At 35.2% G+C, this 19544-nt stretch overlaps 1 protein-coding gene across 1 annotated transcript in view; it reads left to right on the top strand.

Annotated features, from left to right (window-relative positions):
* The window catches only part of LOC125649465 (inactive tyrosine-protein kinase 7-like), a 54935-nt gene that overhangs the window by 31729 nt on the left and 3662 nt on the right, over positions 1-19544 (top strand). Inside the window, exons 4-14 of the mRNA XM_048877013.2 lie at positions 6-160; positions 1453-1600; positions 4369-4505; positions 10665-10794; positions 13412-13578; positions 14582-14721; positions 15324-15471; positions 15871-16137; positions 17108-17256; positions 18145-18265; positions 19369-19539. Coding sequence (XP_048732970.1) covers positions 6-160; positions 1453-1600; positions 4369-4505; positions 10665-10794; positions 13412-13578; positions 14582-14721; positions 15324-15471; positions 15871-16137; positions 17108-17256; positions 18145-18265; positions 19369-19539 — 1733 coding nt within the window. The remainder of the gene's footprint in view (positions 1-5; positions 161-1452; positions 1601-4368; positions 4506-10664; positions 10795-13411; positions 13579-14581; positions 14722-15323; positions 15472-15870; positions 16138-17107; positions 17257-18144; positions 18266-19368; positions 19540-19544) is intronic.

Here is a 19544-nt window from a genome sequence, read left to right as displayed (position 1 = left end):
TTCAGATTGTTTAACAAGAACAGAATTAAGATTTTGGACAAGGGTTCCAAAGTACGTATAATAAATGTTACTGCAGCGGACAACGGCATCTATTCATGTCTCGCAGAGAATACTGCTGGCTCCCGTAGCAGCGCAAAGAACTTCCTGTTGAATGTCAAAGGTACGAAGAGACGCAACAGTCAGATATTGCAATATTATGAGGTAGAATTTATATAAAATGCACAAAAAAAACCAAATTCTTCTGTGAATTGTGCATTAATAAAGGTAATTGATACTAATGATTTGCAGATGAGTGAAATTTTTCTGATACCAAATACTCATTGCCATCCCTACCCAATTTAGTTTGATACGTCTGCTACTAGGTAAATACGCTGTGGAACGTAGCACTTGGACTATTCTTTAATTCCGCTTTGGTTTGTCAGATCCTTAAGCTTTTAAAGTCGTTGTCTGATTCTTGTCGTCTTTGACGAAGGCTCACTTTTCAGGTAAAAAACACTTCTTGTACAAAGACCCACGATTAGTCGTCACTTGATGTGACATCCTATCTAAACCTGTCCTGTGATCGTGTCATCTGATTTGAGAAGCAAAGTGTTCTGAAGATGAAACGATCTGATAAAGTTCCTTTAAAAAAAATGTCATAAACACAGATCTATCACTCAGTGTTGTTTATTTAATTTATCTAGTAGCTTTCTTGACACTCTCTGTTAACTATTGAATGGAAATATGAGTGTTATGTGCATTATTTGATTGTGAAGATGGCCACCCATACCCACAAACGTCATTCATTTTTTGTAAAATGTTTAGTCAATATTTTATTTACACATTTATCAAAATTTTCATCAAAATAAATTAAGTACAGATTTTTTAAGCAGGTAGTTCAAATATTTATTTTTGGATTGAAGACACTCAATTGAAATTGAGTAACATATGCTGAATTGAAAATCTCTCCAGAGATGCATGTTGTAGACTCATGCTGAATGTACTGTTTCTGAAGACGCCAAATGCTGTGAAATTCGAAAAACTAATGTCAGAAATTTATCAGAGAGTTTACTTTTCATCACCTGATTGTTTATATAAAAATGAATAATAAATGTAAATTTTCACAAACTTTTGAAGATTATTTTGTCAGAAGACATAATTTTATATGCTATCTTCCTCCTCATCTTTATCATTATGACAGATTCGTTTTCTCTGGTTGTTAATGGAACTTCATCCTCATGAGGGTACTGGATACATATTATGATAAAACCAAACAAATATGTGACAGTGGCATGCTATACAGAGTGAATGTCTCTCCTGATCCAGGTGTTAAGATTACAGAGTTCCACTATAATTACATGTAAAGCTACACCCCATGTCTTCATACACTACTGCAGGATAACAAACAATGATATAAAAAAATGTCGTTTAGTCTCGTTTGTCTGAAGTGACCTCTCGGTTCTTTTATTTTAGCCCCCAATACGCCTCATCTGATTGAGAGGCAGTTCACACGATCCCAGACAGTACTGAGAAACAATCCCGCCCGTCTGGATTGTCCGTTTCAGGAAGCTACTAGAATTGACTGGTTCTCCTTCCATGAAAAGATATTGAACAGTTCCAGGTATGGTACATGTACTAATAAAGAGGTCACTAACTGCTTTGATGGGGATTACAAGGGCATCAGGCCCCTTGTCCATTCCTTACCACAGCCCCCAATATACATACCCCAGGCTGATTAATAAAGAGGTCACTAACTGCTCTGATGGGGATTACAAGGGCATCAGGCCCCTCATCCATTCCTTACCACAGCCCCCAATATACATACTACAAGGGCATCAGGCCCCTCGTCCATTCCTTACCACAGCCCCCAATATACATGCCCCAGGCAGATAAATTTTTAGCGAGATTGTAAAGATATGGTATTATTTTCATTCTAAATTAAAAGAATTTTAAAAACATTGATCCACGTTGTTTATGCTTGATAACGTCAGGTATGATAGAATTATATCCTTATATGCATTATTTTGGGTATGTTTTTGAAACTTCAACAAAAATTGTCTTTATTGTTTTAGCATTGAATTTGAGCTCAAGTGAACTTTTGTTTATGGTATATGTCTGTCTGTCTAGTGTAAACTTTTCATCTTTTTTAACTGCTTCTTAAGAATGAGTAAAAGATTCAAGATTCTTCAAATGAAGCACTATGTTTTTTCCCCCAAGACTTTGGAAAAAAAATTGAAAATTATTAGCAGGATGAATTCTTGAAAATCTTCTCAAGAACCATTTTTACCAGAAAAGTTGGAACTTGCCTGAAAGTTTTCTATATAAGGAAGGTTTAAAGGTTTTTCAAATCTTGGTCACTTGGGCCACACAAGAGTTTCAAGTTCTACATACAGGAAAATTATTTGAAAATTTCTTCTGCAGAACTGCAAAGCATCCTCTTGTATTGAAACCATGATCCGTGACTATGGCGGAATCTCAATATTCACATAGAAATATAAAGGAAAATTCTTTCAATAACTGCAAGGACATAATATTGTAGATTCCAAAATATATGCGAGGAATATTTATTATTGTGTAATTTAGTGAGAGGCACCACCTGAGAAATAAATTCAGGTGCATAGCCAGAAAGAAAATGAAGTGTACACAAAGTATGGCAAGGGGTCTGGGGGCCCCCAATGGGTCCAAAGCAATGCCCTGGTGGAGGCTATAGGGCAAAGCCCTCAGAAGCTCCTGGATCATCTATTTTTTGTACATAGAAACAGGGTTTCTTGTCTATTTCCAGACCCAAAATAATTCACAAAATTATTTTCTAAAGTGTTTTAGCATGCCAACTCACTGTGTGTACTTGGACTGACTGTACATTCATTTAATGATTTTTTTTTCATTGTTTTCGACTGGTATGTATGGTAAATGTTACTGATAACAAAGAATATCCTAATCCATTTACTACATGTACACATATGATGTACATTAAAGCGATATTCGACATGATGTTAATGATTTGAAATTCAAAAAGGACTTTAAATTTGATTGAATGGACATTATTGTACTGATTGAATTATAAACCGGGACTATATAATGCAGTTATTTTTGAGGCACAAATATTTTTAACTGCAAATCTCTCTCTCTCTCTCTTTCTCTCTCTCTCTCTCTCTCTCTCTCTCTCTCTCTCTCTCTCTCTCTCTTGCAAATAATAAGTACATAGTTGCATACTTGCGTATAGGCAGCTACGCACCTGAAATTACTTGCTTTTATTTTGAAATTAGTGAAATACATGTAAAATTTCTTAATTAATAGTCCACTTACTAATTAATGTTCTCGCAATTTGATATCCACTTGTAATTTCACGATATTAAGTATTCGCATAAAATAAGGAATCTACAGTAGGTTGACAAATTAAGATGAACCCAGGGCACAATGGTGAGGCCAGAATGTTTGAGGGAATAAATAAAATTATTACCTGAGAAAATACACAAATTGGTCGGGTGAGAGAAAATGCACAAATTGGTCAGGTGAGAGAAAATACACAAATTGGTCGGGTGAGCAATGTGGCCTATGGACCTGTTGTGAATTTACCCAGGGCACAATGGTGAGGCCAGAATGTTTAAAGAAATAAATAAAATTATTACCTGAGAAAATACACAAATTGGTCGGGTGAGAGAAAATGCACAAATTGGTCAGGTGAGAGAAAATACACAAATTGGTCGGGTGAGCAATATTGTGGCCTATGGACCTGTTGTGAATTTTTCACGAATGCAAGTGGATCAGAATGTTAGGAGATATTAAAGCTAGTACAAAAAGTGTTTAAAGCTGATAGAAAAATGTAACACGAACTTCGATTTGTTGGTTAATCCTAACTGCTGTAACAGATTTTATGCTTGCAATATCCTGCTGCTTGCAGAATCTGCTTTTTCTGGAGTTCATCGAAGAAATAACAGTAATGATTTGCTTCACAGATGATCATTAACACTGGGCATCACAGGCTCTGACAAATTAATGATATTTTTAGGGTGGCAATTAGTCAATCTTGCATGAAGTCAATTACAGGCCCTCTAATCCTACCCCTAGTGGTCGAGATCGATTTGCTGGGGTTGGGGGGGGGGGGGGTGCAGTCATAAAAAGAGAATATTTTGGCTGCTCTTCAGAAGTTAAACAGAGGCAGCAGACTTTATATGTATATCACAGATGCACATTAAAGTCATTCGCTGTATTTAAAATGCAAATTACAATATTGTGAACAACTTCATAGTACGGTTTTTTTTGGTGTGTTTTTTCATTGCTGAATTGTATGAGAGGGCAGCATTATGTCAACAAAGAAAACCATCAACTTCTATTTCCCTTGAATTCCCTTGTTATAAGTATGTTATAAGTATGTGTGTATGTTTTCAGGTATCTAGTCTTTGAGAATGGTTCGCTCTATTTCTCACGTGTGAGGTCCTCTGATGAGGGGATTTATAGATGTGAGGGCCTCGGAGCTAACAGAAGAATCCCCTCCCAAACATTTACTTCAGAACTAATCATTGCCAGTAAGTAGCAAATGTGAGCATGACTTGTGACAGTCTCAGTAATTTTTGTTGTATTTATGTTATAATTATACAGTAAAACATGTTTATAGCGAAGTGCTAGGGACAAGCAATTTTGATTTGTTTTAAGCGTAATTCGATACTTCCATTAAGTTCATGATATGTTTTCAAACTACAGGAAATTATTGATTGATTGATTGTATCTTGTTTAACGTCCCTCTCGAGAATTTTTCTCTCAATGACTTATGGAGACGTCACCAAGACCAGTGAAGGGCTTCAAATTTAGGCCTATGCTCAGTGCTTACGGCCATTGAGCAGGGGGAGATCTTTATTATGCCACACCTACTGTGACACTGGACATTCGTTTTTAAGGTAATCTCCGAGGACCTGTGACATTCACACTTCATGCCGAGCGTTTGGCGATGGAATTGTCACTACCTGTTTTAACGACTTAGGTCTGTCGCGGCCGGGATTTGAACCCCGAACTTCCACATGCAGGGCGAACGCTCTACCTCAAGACCACTGTGGCGGTCTACAGGAAATGAAAATCACTTTGCCAAAAGCGATAATGCATTACAAGTGTGTTCACTGTAACTGTATTTTACTGTACCTATGAATTCAAATCACCCACAAATGCAAGAAAGTGAATTGGTCAACAACAGAGAAACCCACCCATAAGGGCTGTGTTTAATCAAATCACAAAAATTTGACCCCATAGTGATCAGTGATTATCAAGGACTGTAATTACTTATTTTTAGTGATAACTTTATTTCCCCGGTCTTTTCTTGTCATATTATAAGTGAAACATTTTTCATGTAAACCTAATTTTCCCATAGAGGTATAGTTATCCTACAAATTTATGTGAAAATAAAGTTCTTACAAATGAAAAGTGATTTAAAGTATCTTCTAACATATAGGTTGTGGTATCACAATGGTTAGATTTGGTCAGATTTAGAAGGAAGTAGTAAAGAGTCAGATGAAGTCATTTTGTAGTACTGTATTCTTCCTCCAAACCTTTAATCTACAGACCTGCAGGTTGAAGAAGACTAAAATGATCTGCATTCCACTTCACTTTAATTTTTCCGCTGTGGAAATGAATTTGAAACCTTATCATTTCCTGTGCTTCAAGGTGGAAATAGACTTGTGAGACTGAAATAAAACAAAACACAGTTTAATAGGCCATAAAGGGTAAAAGAAAAATAAATATTTCTATCCTGTCGTTTGAGCACTTGTTTTCTATTCTAAACAAGTTTTATACCTCCACGTTTAATTGGGTGTTGCTCCTCTATTGCACATGTAATATGTTTATTCAGTGCCTATGATATGCTCGGCTGTGCTGCATAGTTTACATTTATGTAACCTTAAATCAAAACATTAGGAACTTTCTGAAGAGAAAATGAAGTCTGGCTCCAGGAAGTATTGGAAGGAGCATAATGACACAGGCCTAAAAATTCCATAGCAAAAGAAAAACACAAAACGACATCAGGCAGATGCCAAGAGATTTTGGGAACATGTATTCTGGAAACCTTGATCATATCAAATCCAGATTCAGAGGACCAGACTGAAAAATTAAACTGAACTTATTGCTAAATTAAAACAGTCAGGTTTCTAACATACACATTGTAAACTCTCATCCTGAAATACGAAGATGCCTTGTTTCCATCAGCAAGAAAGCTCTCACAAAGTTTTAAAATGTGCATCATTAAGCTAATGTTGCATTTCTCAACTGAAGTGGCCCAGGCTTCGTGTATCACTCATTTTAAAGACACATATTGCAGGGAGTCTTGAAAGGAGAGAACCCCCAGATAGAGAAAATTTTCACCTTCAACATGCTTTAAATGATTCACCAGTTTTATATATTATTACATAGTGATTAATTGTTTGAAGGAGAGGAAAATTACTTCAAAACTAGAGGAATTTTTCTAGTTAAAGCAAACTTGATAGAATTTCATCTGCTAAGTTTGCACAGACATAAAATATGTCTTGTTACCAAGAAGATGAATGATCGGAGTGTCTAGGTATAGAATGATAGGTTTGTAAAATCTGATGGGGGCTTCTGGTAATGCCAGTGCATGAAACTTGTCCCTCTGACATCTAAAACATCTTTTATCTGGATAAAGTGCTCTAATTTCTCTTATAGAGGAAGCCATTTTAGTTTTCTCATCAATCTTAATGATACAGATTTTACATAGAATAAAAGAAATGGATGTCTTTTCTAGAAAAACGAAACTAAGGGTTGTTGTCTTTGTCAGAGTGCACTAAACCAGAAGATAAAAGGAGCAGAAGTTAGTGACCTCATTTTGGAAAAATAAATCCTTATTGGTCGAGACAAAACAGATCAAATGATATAATCTTTTGTCATTATAACTGAAAAAGAATGATGAAAATCCAATTACTTCCACAAATGGTTAGAAGCATAATAGCTATCAACATTAGAGTTGTTCTCCCTGAAGTTTTACAGTTTCTGTTTTGGTCTCTATCACAACATTTCATCCAAAATTAATTCTTAGGCTCTAAAAGATGAGTAAAAATGTACACACTTTTCAATCAATAGAAATGATATTAAAATGATAACTGATATTGTAAATAAAAATGGTGAAGGTGTTTTGGAAGAGACAGATCGTGTAAGGTAGTACAATCTTAGATATGTCCGTCTCTAGAGTTAAAGAGTAACAGTGTTGTCTTAAGTACATTATTTAGAATTTAAAGACTCCTTTGAAATTCCTGTGTATTGAGTACCAAGGGAATATTTTATCAGATATCACCTTTCCTGCATGAAGATTTAAAATGAAAAATTATTAAAGAATTTGAGGAGAATTGCTTCCTCTCCCTGATGATATGCGGTGAGCTGTCTTTGAAGTGTGGTTAGATCTTGATAAACCAATTTTTATGATGTTATGAATGGGCAAGATGAATGACTGATAAAAAAAGGTGAAACTCTTTAGCAGCTGATAATAGAAAACAATTCTTGTTACCAAAGTGCAGCTTCATTTAACAGCTTTTATTGGTGAAGTTTACATGAAGATGGTAAATATTCTGATCTTAACTTTACATGCAAGATGGTGATTAAAATGCCATTTTAGGATAAGATTAATAGATGGAATTAGGCTTGTTGTTTAGTTTATCGTTGTCTTTACCAATACCATGCCGTGTCATTTCTCTGAACTAACAAACTTGTCAGTAAATAGAGAATAACATACTAATGTTTTTTAATAACTTTTTTTTTTTTTGTAACATAATTTGATTGGTTGATTGTAACATAATTTGATTGGTTGATTGGCATTTTTAAAACCATATCATATTATATAAAATGGTCAGCTGCTTTTGTATGCCATATGATATTCACGGATGATGTCACAATACAGGTTTTCGGGAATATTGATATTGCTTCTTGTGTCCCATTAAATAGATATTTTCATGTTATTTGAAAAACTTAAGTCGTAAAACATGAAGCTAGCGGGGAAAACTTTGCCATAAAACGATGTGGAGCAGATTACGCTTTTTGATACACTGCTTGGCAGTTAAAAAATGGCATTTATCTGTCCTAAACCATTTTGTATCATACTCATGTAAAATTGTTAGATATTATAGCTTCATTCATTAAAAAATCACAGAAGTTGAAGCATATAGATCTACATGTAACTTAAGGTAGTACTCTACATCGTCATAATGGCTGACTTCCTTTAAAAACATTGATGAAAAATTCGATATCAGCAATATTTGACTTTTCCTTTTTAATTTAAATACCTAGCCGAGTAGCTCAGTAGGTTAGCACACCGACTGCTGAACTGTAGGTCACAGGTTCGAGTCCAGCAGGGGTTTTAAATTTTTTTTCAGGTTACCTTCTGCTAAAACTGTATTTTTGGACAAAATAAAGTAAATTTGAAAATTTTCAACTTCAAAGTATTGTTGTACATATCCTCCACTTTTCATCTATATCAAATTTCTCCTTAAATACCTAAGTAACCATTTCCAGGATAAAACCAATGTGAAATGAAATTAAATTCGTTATGAAATAAAATTTAGATTCAAGTTTTTTGTAATCTTCCAGCTAATCAGCTGAACTTTGATTTATTTAATGCAAGAGAGTTGAGCTTTAAAGACAGATGCGATGCAAGTGCTTGAAGGTTACAGTGATAATCAATGTGATTTATTTGTCAAATTTAAATTTAGAAATCGTATTTACTTTTCATTACAGTTTACGCATTTTTCAGTGAAATAGATCAGTGTGATAAAAATGAAAGTAAATTCTTTGATGATTAAGCAATTTGTTCTGGTTATATCAGTATTTGAGAAAACCTAAATTCAGCTCACCTTGTATTGTATATATAATATTAATAACTAAGAAGAATTTAAAACAAACATAATGGTGTAGTAATCCCCCCTTTTCAGTTCTTTAAATGCAGATATAATTAGAGTATATTTGATTTCATAGTGAAGAGTATTGAAGGTGATTTTCCCACTTTGATCACTTTAGTTATAAAATTGATAAATGATCATTCAAACACTTTGGGAGCAGCTCATTCTTATTTGATTGATGGAGGCTAAACCAAAGTTAGATCCTAACTAGGATAACCCTGATCTACACCAGATAATTCCAATTTTTACCTTATATCATCCACACCTCACACTGAGATAAAAGCAGTGGTAATTCCGATAGCCTCGGATTGGTCTCTCCGAAATACTCTTGTCATTTTGTTTGGTAACTAGATAAGGTTTATGTTTTCGGGGCGATTAATATGACCCCCTCCAAAAAAAAAATCCAGACATATTAAAAGTACATTGGAGTGGAAGCTACTTTACAAAAACGGCTTTGGTTCAGGTTCAGGAGAACAAAATGATATACTGATTGTGAATTAGCTTGACATTTTCTATTAATTCACTCAAATGATACTGAAAGATGTTTAGTTCCCTAATGAATTTAAAATCTCGGTTTCCAAGTCAGGATTTCTCATGCTGTTAAGAAATTACACGTAGATACTGCATAGCAAACTTTTACAAACACCCAACCTGGGGCTGTACACTGAAATCTCAAAATATTTTATTGAGAATATTTTTTAATCTATAGGGACTCCCATGCATAATTTACCGATGTACTTAAAGTAACAAGGAACAATGACTAAACTTTTACCTGGAAATATTGCAAGAATTATTTGAATTTGAAATTCTAACTCAAATTATGATCTCCAAGCTCGGGTTAATCATTTATGAGTTTGGTCTGACCAAATCTAACCAGTGGCAGAGCTTCGTCATTGACAGCTCTGCCCAGCTTGTCTATTGTCTTGATTTCTATTTAAGTGGAGATAACGGGCAGACAAGAATGCATATAGAAGCAAATTACCTCTGTTAATGCAGATGTGTTTGCCAAATCAATGGAATATTGGATTAACTATAATGGATAAACATGCAAAATTAACACTTTCTAGCTGTCAATAGGAGCAAATAGATTTATATTAACTGATTTCAATGTAATGCAAAATCAATGGTCCTTTTCATGTAAATGCTATCCACGGTTTAGAGTGACTAACACCCGCCACACAATGATTGTTGCACCATTTGTTTGTGGTGATTGGAATGAAGATGTAATGAAGTTTTGTCTGTTCTTCTATTGACCTGTCCAGTGACAGAAAGAGTCTCTGAGGCAGGGTGACCAGATTTATTGACCTGTCCATCACTTGTCAGAGATCTGTCAGGCCTGGTGTTACACTGACCAGTATTGCTGTAGATATTGCCTCCCAACAGAACACCCTACTGATTCCCTGACAGTTCCTCATCTCTCTGACAAATTGTCACATCATCAGACATGGAAGATGGAAGATCTATTTCCCAGTCAAGCAAAGTATCAGAGTCATAGCTTCCAATAACATAACTAAGGCTAAATTCAACATCCATGCTTCTGGCAAAATTTATTGCCAAATGTCCTGGTTTTCTGCTCCTGTGAAAGGAATCTGATAACAGTTGACAGATCTAAACATTGATGACAGATGTTCACACCAGTGATGACCTCCTCAGCACTATAAAGATCTGTGATGACCAAGTATTACTAATTCACCAATTGGTAAAGTCCTTTAACATTGACAGATTACAGGAAAACCTTGTCTCCATGACCTAGCAAGGATTCACTTAATTGAAAAACTTTATACATGATTCACTGTTTTTCAGGTCTGGAAGAGTTCAAGATGGAGTCCTTTGAGCCTCGTTTAATTCCCAATTTTCCTATTGTCATTCCAATGCACACCCGATTTGTTGTCAAAATGTTCCCACCAGAGGGCAGACCGAAGCCCATTCTTGAGTGAGTAATTTGTAAAAGTTATATTAAAATGGAACAAAAAGTAAAATGATAACAGATGATACACACCCTCTGTATACAGCTTGTTTTCACTTCAGTTTGAATTTTTGTTATTTTCACTGTAGGCCAAAACCATGAAATTAAAACTACAGTGAATATAACCTAATTATATAAACCTAGACATAAAAACTGCTTTTAAATATGAACTATGAAAACAGTTAATGTGAATCCATGAAAACAGTTAATATGAATCAATGAAAACGGATTTTGACAGTAAGAAAATAACCTGCAGTGATTTCATGTAACTGTAGATAGGTTTATTCTATAAAAATAATGGTAAGCAAAAATAAAGTTACATCATATGAGATATAAATCTATCATATAAACATGATTATATGGTCATGAGATAAGTCTTATTAGCCTTTTCTAACGTAGAAAAATAATTTTTTAGAATGCAATAGATTCAGCTGTACTCAATAAGCAGCATCAGTTGTGTGGATTATGTAACTGATATTTGATTATCTTTTTCACAAATAATGGAAATATTTTATAATCAATTTTAATTAAAATCTTCATGACAATAGAAACAGAAAGTCCATGTTTTCCATGACAACACAAGGGGGCTTGTCTTTTATAACAAGAAGATCCAATTCAACCTAGAGTGCCTTAGCTTTGTTCCTTAAGAAGCTCGTGACAAATTTGATTTGAAATGTGATAATAATCCATAGATAGATAAATCAATAAGCTCTTAATTCAATATTGCAAAATCTGAAATGAATACAGCTCTCTTTCTTTCACAATTAATAGAATAGCGAGTTTTTAGACTATTTTTAAGTTTATTCCATCAGTGTCACAGAAAGTTTGGTTCATCTTCATATCTTGATTTATAATCATAAAAGATTTACTGTGGAAAAATATTCTAACAGGGGAAAATGTTTTTAAAGTTTAATATTAAGATTGATAAATTGATTCCTTGACTGATTGAAGATGTCATTTTAAGAAATCGGAATTCAGATACAATATTGATATATCTTTGGAAACAAAGCGAAAATCGTAGGCAGAATTTGTTGTGTTGAGAAGAATCATTAGATTACATTGATATAAGATCGTGGAAACAATTAGGATGCCACATGCAGCTTATTTGAATAGGAAGATTGCTACAGAGGTCATGTGTATTATGCACTTGAACAGTAAAAAACTCTGGTCCATAAACTCTCCCCTTACTATCACATAAAACAGAAGTCAGTGTTGGAAGTGTAAAAGGCAAATTTATTGATCATGAGGACACCCTCATAACTATCAAAAGAACATAGAATTGTAGAGGCTCAACTGGCTATCTCCTGTTGTTTCACTTTCTGTCCTGTCATTGTCCAAATCTGTGTCAAAGTTACGTATATGAATAAACTTATGCTCAAATCAGAAGTGGCTTATTAGGATCAAGGAAAACCTGTGTCTTTTGATGTCATTCCGATTAGTGAAATATTTCTATGAATATTGATGGAAAAATCATCATTTTGGACTGCTTGCTGATAGAGAACCACACATATAGCTTATTATCTTTACATTAGTGATGAATTTTATGGTCAGTTGACTAGCAGACACATCTTGAATAATTTTTTTCATAGCCTTGTTTCCCAATGAATGAGTTTGTCTGAGTACAGTCATATTTTTTTTATAATCAAGTCTTCTGATTACAGTGATTATATTTGGGGGGGAGAAATATCTTTATGCTCAATTTGCAGTTTCACCTGCGCAGTCTTAGTGCTCAATGTTTGTATCGAATTCGGGTTTAGAATTAGCAATCTGTAGTCAGTTCAAAGACAGAGATTGGCTGACTGTTTATTTAGTTACTTTTTGAAATGTTTGAATAGGCCTGTAAATTGTATCTTTGTATATCTAAACTTTTCGCTTTCATTTGTATCTAGCAAGGAGCACATTTCAAAAAAAAATCTACAGTCAGTAATGTCAAGATATTTTGACATGAAACCTTTATCACACACTTCAAAAAACTTTCCTCCTGCAGCCTAGGTCTTGGATAAAGGTCTGTCATCACTAGGGCTTCTGCATTTAACTTATCACTTTGAATACTGTTTTATCCTCCTAACTATACATCGACATTGATGGAAAACATGGCCCCTGGTGTATTGTAGTTGGCTGAAAGCGCCCCACCTGTCTGAAAACATTGCTTTTTCAAAGCTTCAATATTGGTGGAGGTTCTCCACTCCAATGAACCTGCTCAGGTGGTTGGAAGAAGCCTTATGTTTAGTGAAGTTGAAACAATACATTACAGGAAAGAACTCCAGAAGAAGTCAAGTGGCAAACTATTAACCTTCAGGAAGTTTATTGGCAGTAGATTAGACTAGCATACCAGATATCCAGATCAATTTTCATGTCTTCCTCAAAATCATTGTTGCCACTTGTTAGATCAGATTAAATCAATGAGGCAAAATTTGGTAAATTAGTCTCTGAAGCTAAGAGGATCTGTGTTGTGGAAAAACATCGTGGTAGTTCTCAATGGAAGCAAATTGAATTAAATTAAATCTTCAACTTTTGATAGAAGCATCATGCAAGCCTGCAGACTGAATTGACATGCTTGATCATGAGTTGTTTCCCTTTGCAGATGGCGAGACCGAAGTGACCTTGTTATTGGACAGAGTGGCAACATACATGTAAACGAAACTGATTTAATTTTTGAAAGACCACAGGAAATGGACTCTGGCAATTACACTGCCATCATTAGAAACGTAGCAGGGGTTAAACAACAGAAAGTTTGGATCATTGTTTCAGGTAAATGAATCGTGTAATTTCATGTCATTTTCATGGGCATCAAAGTTCACCGTCTTGTGAAAGGTCCAATTTCATGGGTATAAAAATTCGTAAGCAAATACCCTTTCTTTTTCCCTCTTGAATGAATATTCGGAGTAATTGATATTATGGTCTTCATCAACCACGAAAGAAAAGAAAATTATTGTTCAGTGACTAATGAAGCCGCAGTACAAACGTGAATACTGACATAATGTTTCATTTTGTAGAAAGTTTTGCTACAAATAATGGTACTTATTTCTTATTTCTACTTTTAATCATAATCATAAAATTTTACCCTTGATAAAGTGTACATGAACTCTAAACATTAACAAGATTAAAACATGACAGATGATATTGCTAGTTCAGTGATATGTCTGTTGATGCTGGTTTTAAAAACAGAATGTTCTAGAGAGGGAAAAAAACTAATTCAAGATTAGCATTAGGAAGTTTCCAACCTTCACTGCAATGTAGATTAGTTTTATAAAGCATCTGGTGTTCTCCCACTAAATCCTTTGAACTGTTGATTCTGCAATGAATTTTCAACAAAAATCTGGAAAATTTACACCTGTCACCTAGGTGATGTAATTGATGTTAAGGTGATTCTATTGTGTAAATTGTGGGAGCAAAAACACAAAATACAAACAAGAGTTATGGTAAAAGGGCTAATCCACATGCAGTATTTTCTTCGAACCAGGAGTAAATTTAGTTTTAATTACTTATGCATGAATTGAAACCAGATTTGCATAGTAAATATCACATTTAATTGTATGTATTAAATTGAATGAAACCTTCTTCACTATAAATTTTTGTTTGTGTGCACACACAACTTTCACCCATTATAGTTAGAGAAAAGTCACAGATATTTCGTTGAGACTAGAAAGACCCATCAATCTACTTGGAAATTTATTTTTTACCACTGTTTGAAATTTTTTTTATTTTATAGAATACTCTTGAAGTGATTTTTTTATATATATATATATTTCAGTTCCCCCAACCATTCGAAGACCCCCCTTAAACATGGCAGTTGAAGAAGACAATAGAGCGGTCTTGAACTGTCAGGTGGCTGGAACCCCATATCCTGTTACCACGGTGATCTGGGAGAAAGATGGAAAACTCATCAGAATGGTCAGTACCATCCATCAGTTCCTAGAACTATGAGTGTTTTATTTAAAGAATGCATTCTTATGGATGTTTGTGAGGAATCCTGAGAAGAGTTTGTTTTGCAGTCTTGAACAGTATCTAAGTTAAGCTCTTTCACTTTAATAAGATTTATTCAGCATTGAGCTGTAGAGGAGGATATACCGAGCTATGGTAAATATATCTGGTCCCTTTAATAATCTATTAATCATTGCAAAATTATCTTTTAGAAAATTCAGCTATGGGACTATGACAATATATTCCTCCGTTGCTCCACAGCTTCTGAATAAGAGTGAAACAGACTAATCCCCATTCAGTGTGGAAAGAGACAATCTCCTGTTCAATTTCCTTGATCCTCTTTAAGAAGGGATTGCTTTTCCCCTGCTGGTTTGTTAGTACCCATTCTGTAGTTTTTCTTTATTTTATTGAATAGCACTAATCGGCTTGCAGAGATGAAACAGTGTCCATGCCTAAAATTCTTAATATATTGTATGAAAGAAGGAGTGTCTGGTGAGGAACAGGTGCTTGTAAGGGGTGAAAACTTTTAATTATAATAGATGAACCCCAAATTTTCTACTGTTTTCCTACAGGGCTCCATGAGACACATCATAGACTTGGAGCAAGGTACCCTCACAATAAAGCGGACTGAGATGGCTGATGCTGGGACCTATAAGTGTGTGGCCAACACCACAGGGCAGAGTTTAGTGGAGTCGCAGGGTGCCTATCTCCATGTCAAAAGTAGGTCAATGGGCAGGTGATGAAGGGGGATTACCAGGCTTTAAATGACCATACAGTATTGGATGAGCAATAAAAGACTTACAGTGTTCAGATATTTGCACTGAGATACCCAACTAAATTATGCAGCTCAATGGATGCTTACAACAAAGAAATTTCATTGTTATATTAGGAAAGAATGGGATCCTTGCATTCAGATTTTGACATTATTGTTATCTACTCTGCAAAAGAGATCAATCATTACCAGTGTTTTGTAATCCTGGTCCAGTTTTAAAAAAATGTAGACATTGATCACTAGCATGATGCAAAATGTATTTACATAGACCATTCAGAACACCCGATCATTGTTAGGGTCTTAAGTTTTTAGAAGTTTGATTGTGTATAAGTGTTTTTCTCTTTCAGAGAAATTAAAGTTCTTTCCTCCTCTGAAAGATGCCAACATTGAGCTGTACCATGATGCCTCAGTGACATGCAAAGCAGAGGGAGATGGACCGGTCCGTATCATGTGGCAGAAATCAACACCCATCCACACAGACTCTCACTTCACTGCACTGGGCGGCACCTTGAACTTCTTCAAGGTTCAGAGGTCAGATGAAGGGATGTACACATGTACTGCTTATAATGACAAGCAGGGCTCCATTAATGCAACAGTCTTCATAGATGTTGTTGGTAAGTTTTCTGTGACTCCCTCGCCCCTCTGGAAACAGAGGGGTGTATAGAAATCATGATGTCCATCTGTCCATCCATGTCCATTCCATAACTTTATAATGGAGAACCCTTCAAAGTTCATACTTCACATAAAGGTTGCTTTTAACCAGTGTGTCATGACTCTGAACCAAAATCATTTGGCCAAGGTTACTGCTAAGTTTGAATGTGACCAAAGTTACTGCTAAGTTTGAATGTGACCAAGGTTACTGCTAAGTTTGAATGTGACCAAGGTTACTGCTAAGTTTGAATGTGACCCAAAGGGAGTTCTAGTGCCACTAGGACTGTTTTACCAGTGAAAGATTTTGTATTCAGAGAAAAGATCAGACAATTTAGATACTACTTTCATAATCATTTGCACCAAGAAAATAATTGGTTATAATTATACCCCACACAAAGAGTTGTGGAAGGTATAATGATATTGACCTGTCATCAGTCTGTCTGTCCTGTTCTTGTCAGCACAACTCCTCTGAAACTGCTCAGTAGAACTTTGTAGTCCATAAATGTGTATATTCGCAGGCAGTTCGGATTTGATTTTGAGGAGTTGTGCTGACAAGAACAGGGTTGATTGATGGGTCAATAATTTGATTTTTTTTCTTGGAGTTATACCCCTTTTGAAAATAGAAGTTTGGTCTAAATATACTATTTTGTGCATCTTGGTTAAAACTGGTTTTCCAGCCATATGTAATTAAAATATTTCTGGGGTGGGTTTTTTTGTTGTTGAGATATTTTACACAACTGACATTTGTAAATAACATCACATATAACTTGAGTTGTGCCATCTATACATGTGTGAAAATAATACAGTGAAGCACAGAGGCATGAGAATTTGTTTTATTTTATGCATAGCATTACCATTCATAAAGTGTAGTGTTGTCATTCACTGTGGGGGCATGGGGTATGCGAGCTTGCTCACTTTTTCTTTCATTTGCAGAAAGACCCAGATTTCATGTGAGGCCAAAGAATATGACAATTTATGAGGGACACCCAGCGATGTTGCACTGTGTTGCTATTGGAGACCCCAAGCCAGCTATCCGCTGGGACAAAAATTACTTCCAAGACATAGACAGTAGTAGAATAAAGGTAAATAAAAAAATTTATGCCCTGACTATGATATAACTGGGTCATATGCATAACACCTTTCCATACAATATCATAGTTTTTTGCACTTTTTCTCTCCTTTCTATGTGTGCAGGTGTTAAGTTGATTTTTGGTGTGTAGTTGTATATCAATCAATTATAGATTATGTATAAGTTTCATGTCCATTGACTTACTGCCAGCAGAGTTGGGACCCTTGTAATTTGAAAATTTAACAGTTTTCCAGCTCTTTTTCTTACTCCTTTAATTGCAATGCTTGCAGATGTTTTATAGCTAATTTTTGTAATGTATTTGTGTATTGATGAGTTAAAGATAAAGTTTTGACATTTGTTCAAATGACCTGCCATTAGCAGAATTATGCCCCCTGGACTAGAAAATTTCATTGACTTCAAAGTTTTTGTCGATTTTTGGTGTGTGGTTGTACATTGAAATTAAAGTACTACTGGTCAAGTTTAAGTTTGACTTTATTTGACTAATTTTCAGCAGGGTTGTGGTCCATTAACTCTGAGAATTTCAAACAAGTGGTTGTAAGGTATAAATGTGATGAGTTTTGAATCAATCTCAACTTTTATTTCAATTGACGTGGTAATTTATTGGCTACATTTTACATGGCTACCAGCAAGGGAATTCAAATCAAACCATAAATTCTGCTTTTTGCAGAGTTAATCAAACACAGGGCTATCTGAATTGAACTGAGTAGTGTTGTTACAGTAAATCAGACAGAAACTTCAAAATTTAGTACTCTGAATGATCTACTCTGATGAAAACAGTTGCTATTCCTTTTATAATAAATGGAGACCTCAGATGAATATTGAATTCATCTTCACCATTCTTTATACTGTTTCACTGTTTCTTTCTCTTCTTTATTTGTAGCTTTTCAGTAATGGCACCTTGTTCATCTCTAAAGTTTACATGGAGGATCAGGGTAGATATGGCTGTACAGCTTCCAATGTGGCAGGAAAAGACCGAGTGGAGGCCTTCCTCACTGTCACCAGTATGTATCTCGAGTTTCCTCACTGTCACCAGTATGTATCTCGGGTTTCCTTACTGTCACCAGTATGTATCTCGGGTTTACTGACTGTCACCAGTATGTATCTCGGGTTTCCTTACTGTCACCAGTATGTATCTCGAGTTTCCTCACTGTCATCAGTATGTATCTCGAGTTTCCTTACTGTCACCAGTATGTATCTCAGGGTTTCCTTACTGTCACCAGTATGTATCTCGAGTTTCCTTACTGTCACCAGTATGTATCTCGAGTTTCCTCACTGTCATCAGTATGTATCTCGAGTTTCCTTACTGTCACCAGTATGTATCTCGAGTTTCCTTACTGTCACCAGTATGTATCTCGAGTTTCCTTACTGTCACCAGTATGTATCTCGAGTTTCCTTACTGTCACCAGTATGTATCTCGAGTTTCCTTACTGTCACCAATATGTATCTCGAGTTTCCTTACTGTCACCAGTATGTATCTCGAGTTTCCTGACTGTCACCAGTATGTATCTCGAGTTTCCTTACTTTCGCCAGTATGTATCTCGGGTTTCCTTACTTTCGCCAGTATGTATCTCGAGTTTTAGTCTTTGATTTTCCTTGTACATGAAACTCGAATTCTAATAACATTTACTTGCTGTCATTTTAACTTTATGACACATTTTTGGGATGCACAGAGTATTGTATAGCTTTGCTAGAACCATTTGATGGGAACTCGTGCTTTTAGAAGCACAGGACATTAATTACACAGAAATAAGTTCTTCCACAATGTAAAGAATATGCTGTATATTTGTTACACCTAAATTCAAGAGTGATTTTTAGGGTCAACAAGTTAACTTCAGTAGTCATTATGAAACCCTTTGTTTCTTGAAATTTAGCATGAAACAGTATTCAATGTACAATATAAAAGATGCATGATTTATGGTCCTTTGATACTTTCTCTTTTTTATATGTACCTTTTACTGTTCTTTTATTTGGGGGGGGGGGGGGGGGTGTATGTTTTGTCTGCTATATATATGGTAATTTAAAGTAAACCAATATCCAAGAAAAGTGTTGTTGTGGTGATACTAGAGACTAAATTTTGTAACAGAATTTGTTCCTCTTTTCCCAGCATCCATTGAATATACCATTGATAAATCTACTGAGAATGGAGGCTCAGACATGATGAAGACCATTATCATTGTTGTATGCAGTGCAGGGGCATATTTAGCTTTGGTCATAGCTCTAACAGCATATTGCAGTTATAGACTTCTGATGCAGAGGAGAAACAGGAAAGCACCATGTAAG

The sequence above is a fragment of the Ostrea edulis genome, chromosome 5 (genome assembly GCF_947568905.1).
Source record: "Ostrea edulis chromosome 5, xbOstEdul1.1, whole genome shotgun sequence".
NCBI classification, from domain to species: Eukaryota; Metazoa; Mollusca; class Bivalvia; order Ostreida; family Ostreidae; genus Ostrea; species Ostrea edulis.
This window is presented reverse-complemented; position numbering and strand designations above follow the sequence as displayed.